The 15,406-nt window shown below is 43.7% G+C and overlaps 2 protein-coding genes across 7 annotated transcripts in view; both read right to left on the reverse strand.

Moving 5' to 3' along the window:
* Positions 1-950: 950 nt before the first annotated feature.
* Positions 951-10,028, reverse strand: hoxb2a (homeobox B2a). The gene is made up of 2 exons (XM_071474864.1): positions 4,051-10,028; positions 951-2,552 (listed from the first exon to the last, which is right to left on the reverse strand). Exons 1-2 carry the CDS (start codon positions 4,532-4,534, stop codon positions 1,684-1,686), a joined length of 1,353 nt encoding a protein of 450 aa, XP_071330965.1. The 5' UTR covers positions 4,535-10,028; the 3' UTR covers positions 951-1,683.
* Positions 10,029-10,169: 141 nt separating this feature from the next.
* The window catches only part of hoxb3a (homeobox B3a), a 54,812-nt gene continuing 49,575 nt past the window's right edge, over positions 10,170-15,406 (reverse strand). For 5 of the 6 annotated variants that reach the window (XM_071474859.1, XM_071474858.1, XM_071474862.1 and 2 more), the window contains one exon: positions 10,170-14,092. In XM_071474859.1, coding sequence (XP_071330960.1) covers positions 13,221-14,092 — 872 coding nt within the window. In that variant the 3' untranslated portion in view covers positions 10,170-13,220. The remainder of the gene's footprint in view (positions 14,093-15,406) is intronic. The other variant, XM_071474863.1, reaches the window with a different exon arrangement.

Here is a 15,406-nt window from a genome sequence, read left to right on the forward strand (position 1 = left end):
CACACACACACACACAAACACACACACACACATACACACACACACACACACACACACACACACACATACACACACACACCATGCCTGTCAGAGTGAGCCAGTCATCCTGTAATGGCTGCCACTGCTCATTGTTCACATCCTGCTTTGTCTTCAGCGCCATTTTGACTCTATGGGAGGAGGTGAAGCTGGTTAACATCATGTCCACACACACACACACACACACTGAAGGCACCTAACTCATAGTTAGAGTCACATTAACCACACTAGCTTAATAATTGGGGAGAATTAGCGTTGCTAAGCTACAGTGAACTTTGATACTCACATGCTACAAACAGAAAGTGAGTTATGTCACCTTGTGTTTAGCTCTGGATCTCACAAACTCAGTAAAAGGCTGCATTGTACATTGTAGTGCATTGAGGGCCATGCTATGCAAAGCATTAGTCCCTACTTAGAGGCAGAAGGCTAACCATGCTAAGCTAATGTGTGACAGAGGAAAACAGATCCTGCTATGTGCTCAGACTGTTTTCTCTCTTTTTATCAGTTCATTCTTTCTCAAAGTCACGGTTATCTCTGTGTAAACACACATAAGTTGTGCCATACAGGGCCATACAGGGCCATATCAGCCTATATGTTTATTCTGTGTGGTGTGGGAAAACGAGATGGAGCCAACAATTTTAAAAGTGAAATCTGCATTCAATCCAAATTATGAGCCAGAATTAAAAGATATTTATAGAAGACAATAAATAATAATAATAAAACCAATAATGATACAATCATTCAAATAAATAAATAGGCCTTATATATATATACATACATATATATATATATATATATATATATATATATATATATATATATATATATATATATATATATCTGTGTGTGTGTGTGTGTGTATACAGGTCCTACACACTTCATTAATATTATTATGATATTCAGCACTTCATTAATTCATAAAAGAAAAGAACATTATTCATGTCGTAAATGTTTGTATGTTTTATTATCATTATAATTCCACTATGAAAATATATATACAATAAATAATTTGGATTTTCACTATTAAAGAATCTCAATAAATAAACTAGGGTCTAAAACTCGGGTCATCAGCAGGGCTCCCCTCTCCTCTTGTCTCGTTCAGAGAGAGAAATGAACTCATTCTTCAGATTATATTTTTCTAAAAGCAGTCCAGCTATCTGCACCTAGACTCCGTGAACAGTTCCTGAGAAGTTAAGGATCCAATGAAGCTGCACCAGAATGGACTAGAGGAAATAATACCACACATACTTATAATGGTTAATCATTTTAACAGAAACAAGAAAGGCAATAAATACCTGCAATTTGGACAAGAGGGAGAAAAAATCCACAACGTTTCGATAGTGGAAAAAAAACTAGTTCCCTTCGATGTTTAAAATAAAAAAAAAAAACAACATAAAATTAAACGCATCTCTCTTAAACTACGTTATATCCGCAAAATAAAAACCAGCAAGAAGACGAAAAAGCATATTTCAAAACGAAGGTAATTTTCATTCAGAAATGTTTCAGGAATGTTGCCGAGAAGCTTTCATTCTTTTCAAATAACAGAGTCCTCGCCGAGTGCTGTCTCCTCCGTCGATTGTTCACCCACACAGGCCTGTCCGTCCCTCCACTCCTCCGCTCCTTTATGTTTAAACACTGCAGCTGCCCTCAGAAGTTTAGGTGCTGTAAGTCTATGGTGCACAATGTGCTTGTGAACAGGTCGAAGTCCTCCTCAGAGAAATCCACCGGGCTATCCAGGGAGCTCTGCAGGCTGGGTGACAGGCAGGCGTCCCCGGCAAAGAAGGTCAGGTCAGGGAGCGTGGATGAGGAGGAGGCTGCAGGGGTGTGAACTGCGGAGCCGGTGGAGGAGATGGAGATGTCTCGCTGCTCGGGGAATGACGAACTGGACGCTGCTACTGCTGCTGCTGCTGCTGCGGGCCCGTCCTCGCTCAGCTTCACCAAGCCCGGGTTGTCGGCGCAGTTCGTGGCGGTGAACGACGGCGGGGAATGGTGAGTCGCCGCGCTGTCAGGCGAGCCAGAGTCCCCGGGCAGCGGTGGGCGTTCGAGGCGTCTCAAACGGCCTACCTCCTCCGGCGTGGGCTGTGCATTGTCCTCGCTGTCATTAGTGTAGGCGGTGGCAGCTGTGGCCGAAGATGGATCGCCGCTTCCCGCCTCGGCCTTCAGTGTAGCTTCCCCAGTGCCAGATGCCTCCAGCGGCTGGCTGGAGTATGGAGATGAGGCATCGGCCCCTTCTAGCGGTTCAAACCCGCCCGGGTCGCTGGATTCGTGGCTTCCTCCTCCACCGTCCCTGTGGTGCGTGGTCTGGCGCTTGTGTTTCATCCGCCGGTTCTGGAACCACACTTTGACCTGTCGCTCGGTCAGATCCAAAAGGGCGGCAATCTCCACCCTCCTGGGTCGGCAAAGGTACTTGTTGAAGTGGAACTCTTTCTCCAACTCCAGGAGCTGCGTGTTGGTGTACGCGGTGCGCAGCCGGCGGGACCCGGCTCCTCCACCATCCAGACCGGCCTGGCTTGGGTCTGCAGGGAGACATAGACAAATGAAAGAAGGAGACAAAGAAAACATATGCGGATTATTTATTGTGCAAAATTTTAAGCCATTCTCTTTTTTTAATTAAATTTTTATATTTTGATTTCAAATTGTAATCAGTTTCATGAAAATCATGTATAAGCGCTACAATTTTACGGCGCATAAGATTTCAAGCCAAGAAATAAGCTGCTGCAGCATCGAGCACAAATCCCCTCGGCCCTTCTCCATAATAAAACAAAAGCCTAGTAAATAATAAAACACAAAACAGTCTCATAAAAAATACTCCTTCCAATTACAGTGGCAGCCAAACATATGACTGTAAAAAAAAAAAAAAAAGACAGATGATCATAATGTCAGAATGGGGTTTCCTCTTCTGTAAAGTGCGGCGAGCACAGTGAGAGGCTGCAGCGGGAAGAAAATAAATACATCATGGGAAAGGGAGGAAATGTGCCGGGAAATGTGGGAATATCGATGTGAAACGAATGTGGCGGATTCTGTCAGAAACACAAATAAGACCATAAGTAACTTTATGAATGAGATCAGAAAAGGCAGGAAATTGGCAAAGAATGAAGGAAAACAAGAATTTTAGAAATCATTAGAAATGAATGTGGGTGGGATCGTGTGTGCGTGTAATAATAAAAAACAAGAGGACATTTTTTGGGGAAAAAAAATACAGGTTGTGGTGAAGGTCAGTTGAAAATACAGAAATGATCTAAACCTCTGGAAAATCAGATTGTGTGTGTGTGTGTGTGTGTGTGTGTGTGTGTGGCTGTATCTTATAGCCAATACCCCCAACCCCCACCTCCACAAGTCCGTTAACTTTGCATCGCCATTATATTTCCTACATCAATCCAATATGGCCACCATCTCAGTTGTGCTATGAATATATAATATGAGGGCGATGATCTGAAATCACACCATCCAATGAACAGATTGATCCCCACTGCAGCTGCAGTCATATGGAGGACGGATCAAGAAAAAAAACACCTTCTGCTCGCAGAGAAGAATTCTATGTGGACACAAAGCATTTTGAAGGTTTAAGCTGCAGGTGGTGGAGAAATAACGAGATGCTGGTGTGAACGGTTTGCACTCAGTGTAAAGCAGATGCACACACACACTGATCCTCTCGTTGACAGAGATGAGTGTGAGACGTTAATGGTGCATATTTAAATGCGTGATGAGAGAGTGTGCAAAGCACTGCAGCATAATGCAGGGGTCTAGATATGGCTTCCCTGTTGACACAGCATCACAGCACTGCACAGTGCACACAAGCACGCACACAAGCACACACACACAACATATACATATATACATACAAACAGGCTGAGGAAGAAAAAGGCAATGTCATCTCTCCAATCCAAGCTGCATGGGATGAATGTTCGGTTATTTGTGAGGTGGATGTGAAATGAAGATGCAAACAGAAAAACAAAGCACAGGCTGCACACCCCCTCACACTCCTACCACACATGCACACCCCAGCATACCGACCTGTGGGTGACTCGATGCCCGCCGAAGCGTACCCGGAGGCGGTCGGAGACGGGGAGGACGAGGCGGGGGGGATGATGGATCCACTACCGCTGGAGCTGCCCCCAGGCTTGGGGCACTTCTTGGATGATTTCTTCTCCTTCATCCAGGGGAACTCGTGGGCCAGCGGACCGGCCGGGGTCGCCGTGACCGAGGCAGGGGCCTGGCCTGGCGGTCCGGGCTGCTGGGCGCCTCGGTGGTGCGCCTGGAGGCCATTAGTGGCGGAGGTTCTCCGGTTCTGCTGGCTCCTAGCAGCCGGTCTCGGCTGGCTGGCTGTGCAGGGGCTGAGGCTGGGGATGGTGTGCTCGAAGGGAGGCGGAATTACTGTCGACTCCTTGATTGATGAAGTTTGAAATGACTCCAGGGCGGCGGGGAAGGACGTCAGGCACTCTGCTAGGGATGGCTGGCTGTTTATAAAACCGATCTCCCTTTCAAATTCAAAATTCATAGCTCCCTCAAACCGGTTTCACCCTCGAACGGCGAGACCCCCGAACAATCCCTTCCCCCCCAGAAAAAAAAACACAAAACACAAAACAAAACACATATACACACACATACACACACCACACAAGCACACAACACAATATGGTCTCCTAAAAAATTAAAACGAAAAGAAAAATCGCACGATCATATAGGCTCCCGACCGCAATGGCGTAAATGCGGTGGCTATAATAATTGTGTATATTGGTGATATTACTAGCGTATGGGGACCTGGGTAAGCTAAACTGAAGAACTATGGGACGAAATTGCAGCCAATTCCTGGTCATGTGAGCCAAAACAGCCAATCGGGGCAGGGGCCTGGCGGCAGAGATGGCTGTGGGAAGCAGCGTTATTATTTTTCTACCAAATGCTGTGGCAAAGAGAGGCGATACCACATGATAGCTGCTATTGTTTTGTCTTACCGGGGGGTAAAATCTGGGGGGAAAAAAACGTGAAGGCGGCCGGTCGCCATGTGCGCCGTGTGGGCGGCGGGTCGGCGCATCCCGGCCCACAAACAATAGAGCAGCTCGGGAACATTTCTTCGATCCTCTGGGTGATGTAATGACGGTTAACATTAGGTGAATGGAGCTCGCCAGCTCTGTTTGCAATATGGCTCCTTCAAAAAAAAATGTTTACAGCACTCAGCTCATTAATCTTATAAAGTGTGACAGAGGCTGGAAATACCCAACTTACACACATAAAAGTTGGAGAGGCTTTTATATTGCGCAGTAGCTCAGGAGGAGAGGGTGATGAAGATTTGTACTCAGCGGTAGTGAAGATGAGACAGATTGGCTTCAAACAGAGCAGAGAGACAGAAACTTAGATTTTACTGTGGGGAGATGAGACCAGAGGCAGAGGCAGGGAGCCTGTGGGTGTGTAAGTCTACTTTTTTTTTTAATCTAATAGACTTCCTCCTGTTTTTAATTACTCAACTTAAAAATAGTTGTTGAAGCTTTCGAGTGTGTGTTTTCTAAATATAGAGAGAAAATATATTGTCTAAATATAATCTCAACCTGAAATAGTCCCTGCACTCAGAGAGCTAACCACCCCCACCCCCCCAGTGCTGTATGTGTGTAAAAAATGTGTGAGAGTTCACAGCGAGGTCGCTCCACGGTACTAAAGGAGGCGAACGTGTTCCTCCTAATAGTAAAAATAATAATACAGCTGCAGTAAGGTGAGTGAAGCAGTGAGCGGGGAGGCACTGCGTGGCCTCCACACTTAACAGGAGGCACATGTAGATTTTTATAAAGATCAGGACCTCGGGAATTTAGCAGAGGATATTTTGGGGAGGGCCCGCGGAGCCCCGAGTGGAAAAAAAGAAGTGCGGTGATCAATCTTTCCCTCCCTGCAAAGAGCCTGACAGCAGCTCCGCTCTCTCCCTACATAACAAGGAAAGCTCCAGTCTATCTCTCTCCAGCTCTCTCCTTTAGCTCCACTGCTTGCCTTGTTTAATCATTTTCACGCACTTTTACGCGCGTCAAATATGCGCACATAGAAACGGCACACACAAATATTTTATCTGTTAAAAAAACAGCCACCAAAAAAAAAAAAAAGACAGAAACTCTCTCTGGCTCGCACATATTTCCCAGGCTTCGCCCGCTGACTCTAAAGAGAGCCAGAAAAGGCAGGGACGTGTGTGGGAGTGAGGGCCATTGAGCGCAGGCAGTGAGTAGGCCGGGGCTGAACACTGAACACACACACACACCAAACACAAGCCCAGACACAGCACACACAAGCTGCTGACTGAGCTCCATTGACACAACCCGCTACTCCACTTTAGTATTGTTTGTCAAATTTTTTCGAAGTCAACGATTTTATTTTAAAGTAGTTTTTTTTTTCTTTTTTATGTAAAATTCCGACAAGTGTATTTGGATCTGGTGGAGAGCAGAAGCTGGTGTTTCCGTCATTACAAGGGAAGTGCGGATTGTCTGCTTCTGAAGATGGAGACTCTGTATGACTCATCTAATTTCATTCATTTATTTTAATTAAAATTTTATTTCATTCTATTTAAAATCAGTACTTTTGTTTTACTTTCTATTTTGTTTAATTCTTTTTTCAATTTTAGGAACTAAATTTGAAATTAATTTAATTTGTAATTAATAATAATTGATGTTTGAGATTGTGATTGGTCTAAGGCCTGTTTCCAGTGAAATGAAAAAGCTTCAGATGTTACATAATCATTTATTAATTGTAGACGTCGTTCTGCTTAACCTGCTATAAGTAAAAATAATGTATTTTGTGTTGGGCTTACAAACAATAATAATAATAATAATAATAATAATAGTAATTGTTGTCGTTTTTGTTATTTTTATTTTTATATTTGTGGTGGTCGTTATAGATTTAAATCCAATTGATAGCTACTACATGCTATAATTAGACATCTGCTCACATCTGACCGTTTTTAACAGATTCCTCTGTCTACACCTCCTACACCTAAAATCTTATGAAATTACAGTTGTGATTTGAACATGATGCGAGTCAGTCTGTGGTTCTGTGTGTGTGAGAGAGTGTGTTGTACAGTCAGAGCTGGACTGTTTTCAGCTGCGCCTGCGTCGCTGAAGCCGAGCCGAGCTCTTCGTCTGTTTTTATGAGGCAATAAATTAGATCCAATCTCTGCTTATTGGTGTTTTTATTGTCTGTTAGTCCAACGGAGATGTAAAGGGAAGTGCGGCCATTATTTATGGGAGCCTGATTTATGTTCCAAGTTTTAAGCTGCTCTGAGGCCTGTGAGCACACGCCGCGTGCGAGAGAGAGAGCGAGAGAGTTAGAGAGAGAGAGAGAGAGAGAGAGAGAGAGAGAGAGAGAGGGATTTAGAGACCACGTGACTAGACCAAGGCGCAGGCCTTAGGGTTTTTTTTTTTTTGGTCATAAACATGAACACAGGACACAAAGAAGGAGGGTCAGCTTGTGTCTGTCTGAAAGTTTGAACTCACAGGTGAATTATCTGAGAGTGTTAATTCACCATTCAGAAAAAAAAAATCAACACAGGGAGCGAACACTCAACAGTCAATTATTAAAAACAATCATTTCAGATTTTTAAATAGTCAAACAGGGGCTGGACTGAATGGTCCACAGGTTTCTGAACTCAGAAATGACACCCACACACAACTCCAACCATCTGCTGGACAGTCTGAGGGCTCTGGGTTGTTCACTAAAACTTAACTTAAAAACTAGTTAGATAAATAATAATAATGAAAATAAAATAACACATCTCAGTGTCTCCATTTTCAGAGTAGCTAAAACATTGTAAAAGTCAGGGCTGGCTCTTAAACTCTGAATTCATCAGGGATCCTGAGGAATGTTCACGCAGAGCAGCAGATTTTTCTCATGTGAAACATCAAGTGCAGAGGTCAGGTTTCAGTGTGTTGCTCAAGGACACTTCAGCAGCATGGGTTTGCATGTTTGAGAGGGTTGAACCCAAGATGCCTTCACTTTATTTTGCAGAGAAACTGGCTTATACTTTCTTCAGCAGCTGTGACAGTTATCGCTGCTGAAAACATCTGTCATATTCAGTTCTGTAAGGGCAGATTTGACTGATATCAACATGGGGTTTGAACGTTTTGATTTGGAGTTATCAGACAAAAACCACAGAGCCAAAGGTCTGGCTCCCTCCTAATTGTGAAAAAGGATAAAAAATCAAGTGGCAACAGTTGTAGCTTTAACTATAGGTATTAGGTTTTAGCAGAGGAATTATTCTTGGATGTAACTTTAGACTTTAGCTGTGATGCAGCCTAGTAATTGACGTTAGCTTCAGTGAACGGTTGGTACTGGTATTAGTACCGTAAATGAACACCAGCCACCAGCTAACAGTGGCATAACAGGCTGTGACTGGCACGTTTGCCAAGTACTACAACCAAGCACTTTGGCAAATAACCACCGTCATTCTGTGTGGTTTGTAAAGCACAGAGGGGACAAGAGCAGATTTAAAAGTTCCCTATAGGCTAAAGATGTTTCTTTTTAATGCCTGACATGTAACACGTGGCTCTGGGCTTGACATTTAATAATCGGGAATGTTTTCTGACAGTGACGCTTTTAGCCTGAGGTATTGTCTCGATATTTAATACTGGCATCAGCGTCAGGTCGTCCCTGAATGAGAGACCTGCTGCTTCAAAGAAGCCAGACCTGGCTTCACCAGATCTGGGCTTCATGAGCTGAATTTTGTTACCTCATGGTGAAGGACGATGTGATCTAACTTTGAGGTGCTGCACACAACACATAACATGTATAAGAAGAAATATTTGCACAAGATTTAACAATTACTGACACTTTTAGAGGAGCCACTTGTAAGTTTTGCTATTGCTACATTAGCATTAACAGCTGTTCACTCACCAGTCTTGCCAAGGGCTTCAGCCAATAGGTTATACACGAGGTTATAATACACCATCTGAGCAGCTACTTCTTCAGGGCAGCCTGGGCGCTACAGTGACTCGGTATCGGAAAGTGATGAGAAAGTCCGGCAGGGCTGGAGCTAGCTGGTTAGCATGCTAACTTAAGTAGAAGAAAAGAAGTGAAAGAAATAGAATCAAAACATAATTGAGACAACTCTCGGAAGGAATAAAGTTTGATGCTAAACTCACAACGTTTCTTTTAAACTGGTGAGTAAACAGCTGGTAATGCTAATGCTAGCTATGTACCAAAACTTACAAATAGCTCCTTTGAAGGATTTAGGTAGAATAATAGTGATGTCTTGCATCTTCAAAATATTAGTTTCGGTATTAAGGAAAGCACACTTATGTTTTGGACTCTAATGTCAAGGATTCCCAGCTGATACTAACAGATTAGTAGGTGAGGCCCTTTTTTAGAAGAATATGCTCAAAGTTGATAATCAACAAAAATAATTTCTTTCATAGATTTTGACTTACTTTAAAAGTTGGGCGTGCAGTAATTAGCATATTTTCATACTTTATGATTTTTGCTCCAGCTGGAAGCAACCAGTCCACCAACCTGAACAACTGTAGGTCTACAGGTTGTTTTTTTAAACCTTCTGATACGACCCACAGCAGTGTCTCCTGAAATAGCACCTACCACAACAGGCGCCCCGGTCCTTGGTTGTCATGGTTACAATAATAAACACGTTTGCCTACCTTTGCCCCAGTGGTTACTACAATAATGGTGATGGCTTGGTTAGGTTTAGGAAAGGTTGTTGTCATTTTTACAATAATTACAACATGGTTAACTTTGTCAAACAGTCATGTATAATGGAAACAACATAAGCTGCTACTTTCACATGGGAAATCGAACACCGCTCTCCTGTGTCATGTTCCATCCATCCACCCCAACCTCCTCCTGACGTGGACTTTGTTGCTCTACGTCACCGCACTTTTCCCTTTGCTCCTGTCATAATTACTACGACCACTAGATGTCACCTAGCAACAGAATCTAACTATGGATCACAATAACCTGCTGACAGCCGACCTGTGGGCTCGTTTTTTTTTTCAGGAGAACAGTCTCAGTTGTTTGTGTGTTGACATGACAATCAACACTGTCAGTGTGAGCAGATTTCCACCTTACAGTGTATATACACCTAAGATTTTGTGGAGTTTTGTGGGTAAAACTATTAACCAAACAATGTGAGTCGAGTTCTTCACAAAACTGACGATAGCTCTGAATAACATAACCTTTTATTAAAGAATTGTTTGACAGACAACTCTCTCAACAATCAAAGAAAAGGGAGCTACAAATGACAAAGAAAGAAGTTGTTCTTCTCCAAAAAGTCTCATTCTTTTTTTCCAGCTAATAGTTTGTCTAACTTTTCTGACTATGCCAGGGTGGGTCACAATCCCCATCCTTGCCTTTTTCCTTGTACAAGCCAAGACATTTATGTACAAGGGTCATTATAGGAACATAAAAACTACTTATTTTCCTCTAAAATACAAGAACTAAAAAATTTAACTTCAGTACAATGGACAAGAAGAAACACAACGTTGTTTTTTTTTCTTTCATAACAGGTAAATACTAAAAAAGTACAGTATTTTTTCTTGATATAAATACATGAAGGATAAATAATAATACAAAACAGAAAGTCTTTTTAAACTGGCTATAACAAATAAATATTTAGATATGAATGTTCACTTGAACACACATTGACGAAAGACGCTTTGATTGGAGGGCCTTCCATCTTCAAAATAAGATTTTATTATTATTATTTTTTTTTTTTTACCTTTAACCATCAAAATGTAAACTCTAAGTGCAACAATGATGCCCAGATGTGAAAAGCATTTGTATGAATCTGCATTTTAAAAACCACTGGTTTACTGTCAGAGCATCAGGGAGTGCAGTTTCAGTGTGTGTCGTCCCACACTGCTCTCACTGACTGTTCAGACAAAGTAAAGCCCAGTTGTTTTGAAAATGTGTGATGCACACCAGCTCAGATTTCTGGGACATGCATTTTTGTTCAAATATATACCCTGTATCCACGTTAAAAGTCAAGATATGTGAGAACAAAACAAAATATAAAATGTGGACTTTAATGTAAGTGAACCCTTCCAAAGTGAGAGAGAGAGAGAGAGACAGAGAGAGAGAGAGGGAGAGAGGGAGAGAGAGAAAGAGAGACAGAGAGAGGGAGAGAGAGAGAGAGAGAGAGAGAGGAGGGCAATGACTTACCCAAACATAAATAAATAGTGTTCTCCACTCTTATTATTTACCCTGTGTCGATGATGTGCTAAAATAAGAACATTAAAGATTTCTCTTCCATGTTTGTTTGAAGTTGTCAACAGCTGGCATAACGCGGCTGTGGATGTGTGTCAACGAAAGGAAGCTAGCTTAGCGTTGCTGTGTGTGTATGACGGTGTGTTTAGCTAACGTAGCTTAACACACATGTGTCTATGGGAGCTAGTTTAGCCTCTGAGCTCGTAGCTTCATAAACCCTGTTAGAGTGATGGGAGTGGTGGTGAGTGCATGTGCATGAGTGATGGATGTGTGTGTTTGTCTGTGTGTGTGTGTGTGTGTGTGTGTGTGGGGGGGGGTGGGGGAGGGGGTGGGGGTGGGGGGGGGTTGGTGGGACGGTGTCAGTGGAGTGGTGGAAAAGCCTCCTTCAGAAGCCATGTGCTGCTGCAGACAGGCGACAGTGGGTTACTTGTGATTCAGTCTGGACGGACAGAGACAGGTACGACAGGAGACAAAAAGAGACAGTCTGGGGAGGACCATCCGGGGGTTTTTATGTACTTGGTGGAACAGGAGAAGATGAGTGCTGCCAGCTCCAGCCATATATTTCTGTTCTTCCTCTCCAGCTGATGGAGAGGCAGGGCCCTTCACATAGCTCAGCCCGGCTGACAACAGCATGTGTTGCCTGGAGGGGGAAGAGAGCTCAGTGTCATAAATCTAACCACCTCGTTAACTGCCCATTAAAATCTCAACTATTTCATTTACCAGGCGGGAGAGCTGTCTGTGTATGTGTGCGTCTTAGGGGGTGATTTTATTATCAAAGTACAATTTTAAACCACATACTAGCTCTAACAGAGCAATTATAGGCTTTTTAATACTACATGCTGACTGAACTACTGCTGCAATTTGCTCCATCTGAGCAAGAATTTTTTGGAAAAGTCCAGTAATATGTCAGAAATCTATGGAAAATAATAATGCCACAATTCATTTGCTGAGTAACTTAAAGGTCCCATATTGTTGATGTGAGATGTCCATGTGTTTTTGATTATAAAGCAGGTCTAGCTTCTATATTAATACTGTGAAAGTATCAAAGCCTCAGTCCACAGAGAAATGCACACAGCCTGTATTCAGAAACTGAGCCTTAAAACAAGCCGTCAGGACTTCTGGAACTTTGTGATGTCACAACAAAGCAGTCACTGACTGTGCTGTGATTATTAGACTAATCATTCCTGACTATAGAATGGATCTCAGCATACATGTTGTTATGCCACACAGCTACTGATATGTCTCTGAATTGTGCCACAAGAGGAGCTTTATTTATGGGGAGTGAAGGGGGACAATTGACTGTCCACCTTGTGTCCCATGTCTACAGAATGATTCACTGCCCTGGGACCAGTATGTTTTGACATGAATATGTCGATATTCATGTAAAAATTGTAAACATTGGTAAAATGAATGAGGAGTACTGTTTTTCTGATGGGACATTTAAAAAGTGGTTATACACTGTTAAATTAGACAATTTTCTCTCCTCACGTCCTGTATGAGGATGCTAGGTTCTTTGAAAGTTTTGGCAGCTGCCACTGATTTAACTACCTCTACACTGCAGGATGTGTGTTTTAACTCTGTTTTTGTTTTTTGCTTTGTTTTTTGTTTTTTCAGTTTTTTTCTTTTGGTAACGTGGATGGTTTGTGGTTTGGCTGCACTGCTGCTACTAACTTACAGACACAACCTCTGTTTGGTTGAAATTAAATTAACTGCACTTTCAAGGTACCAGTGAAAGCTCTGGGCCTAATCAGACTAGATGGGGCTCTTTGTGAGGGTGGTGGAAACAGGGTGGGGCTGGCCAACACGTAACACTGATTTGTGACTGTAGAGCAAAGGACAAACCACAGGATGGCTCCTGTCTGTCTTGTTTTGTCTCTCCTGCCGTCCTTTTGCAGCAGTAGCAGTGGAGTCCCCACATCTCAGTTAGTCTGTTAGTGAGTCACGTCGTGTTACTTGTTCTGTGTCGTCTTCACTATTTTCTACGTTGTCATTTTGTTCCAAACCTGCTACAGGTGAGTGAGCTTGGGTGCTTCCTGGATTCTGCCCTGAGTCGAGGTGTGGTGCGCTGACAGCTCAGTGTACGTTGGGTGTGTGGGCTGGTCACAGGTACCTGGGGGGCCCCCTCCGCCCACATGGTGCTGGTTGGCGGCCGACATGGGCCCTGCGCCATTGTAGTCCATTGTTTGGTGGTGGGGTGGCGTGGGGCCAAGGTGGTTTAGCCCATAAATGGAGGGCCCTGAGCCAGGCATGGGTTCCACATAGCTGCCACCCCCCACATAGACTGGACTGGCCTGCATGTTGGTGGGAGTCCCGTAGCCAGTGCTGTTGGCCTGTACGAGGCCGTGGTGGGGATGGGGGTCACCATAGTCCTGGTCAGGGGCACCATACTTCTGCTGGGAGGGACAGCCCTTCATGGGGACATTGGAATAGGCAGTGGACATGGAGTAAGACACTCCCTGGTGGGGCTTGCCAAAAGATGGAGGAGATGGGGCATCGTAGCCTGCCCCTCCTCCCCCACCTCCCCCTCCCATGGAGTGTATTGAGTTGAGGAAGCTGGCGGAAGACTGCATGGGCAGGGGTGGGGAGCCGGTTGGTGAGGGCCCTCCAGAGCTGGAGCTTAGGCCCTTGGACTTCTGGTCCTTCTTGTACTTCATGCGCCGGTTCTGGAACCAAATCTTGATCTGGCGTTCAGACAGGTTGAGCAGGTTGGCCATCTCCACGCGCCGCGGCCGGCACAGGTACCGGTTGAAGTGGAATTCCTTCTCCAGCTCCACCAGCTGTGCGCTGGTGTACGCCGTACGAGCCCGCTTAGATGACGCCGATGACCCACTGGTGGGACTCTTCTCCCCACTGCTCCCACTCTCAGCTCCTCCTGATGCTGAGGACAGAAAACATAGAATGCAAATAAGAAAAATTGAGGGAAAATGAAATTAAAACAATGTAGAGAATATAACAAAGAAAACTGAGAAAATTAGGAGGATAAAAGTGGGAGAAACAAACCAAAACGGAAGACAGAGTACAAAACCGGTAAAAAGATGATGAAATAAAACTTGAGAGAGCCAGAAAGGCAGAGGGAATAAAACATAATCAGGCTGCATGCTGAAGGAAATAGAAATCATTCAGGTTCTTAATAAAGCAGAGGGGGGTCCAGACAGGCCGGCTGAATTATCCCTTGATATTAGTTGTCAACACTTCATAACAGTGGCAGTTATTAAGAGACCGAGGCCTCCATGCTGGCCAAGGGCAGCTAAATTGCATCTTGGCTGGGAAGACAACCCCCCAGCAGCAACAGCAGCTGCAACACAAGCACTATAAGCAGGAACTGAAGTTGACGTGTGCTCTCTTCAGTCGGCTCGCCAGCTAAAGTCAAACTTCTCAACACATTTATGTCATATGTAATAACTCTGACTTCTAATACAGCTGGAAGAAGTTCAGACACTTGCTCAGAGACACTTCAGCAGGAAGCCATTTGAACAAGTGTGCATCTGCTTCGTATCACATCTCGTAGGATTATTTTTCTATTTGATTTGATTTGACTTGATGTGATTCAACTGTTGTTTGTGTTAAGTGAATTTCATGACACCAGGGGAAACCTGCTTCACTGGCTCACTGTCAGACACTTGCACTGGGTGCAAGTGATAAATATATATATATTATAATTATGTGAATAGTACTTTCAGCAGGAAGCTCATCATTTTATCATTAAGCCACAGAGCCATCCCCTGTTCACCTACTTCTGACACAAGTGGACAGTCCTCGAGAAGATTGTTAGTTATCTGGGACCAAAACAAGGTCCAACCTCCAAAATGATCATACAGATGAATCCACATCTGTCTCAAACTGAACGTTAGAACCTTGATGAAAGGAGAATATTGGTTTTAGCTCAGTGTACCTAATAAACTGGCACCTGAGTGTATATTTGAAGGTCAATTGTTAATAATCCTTCATTTGCACAACAAATGGAAGGAACTTGTGTAAGTGTGAGCTACTATGGCATGTACAGTGGGTCAAAGTTGAAGCAAGAAGTCAGTAGCTAAACTGCGATGGATATTTCCTTTTGATTTTGTTTTTTTTCTTTACCACATAAATTTGACTAAACTGGGCGTGGATAAGCGTTTACGACCTGTCTGACTGTCTGACCCCTCGTGTTTCTTGTTGTGTTCCGAGCAGCTGTTCTAGCTGTTGGACAGAA

The sequence above is a fragment of the Trachinotus anak genome, unplaced genomic scaffold (assembly GCF_046630095.1).
Source record: "Trachinotus anak isolate AG129_WGS33_773 ecotype Australia unplaced genomic scaffold, CSIRO_AGI_Tana_v1 ptg000003l, whole genome shotgun sequence".
In the NCBI taxonomy this organism is placed as follows: Eukaryota; Metazoa; Chordata; class Actinopteri; order Carangiformes; family Carangidae; genus Trachinotus; species Trachinotus anak.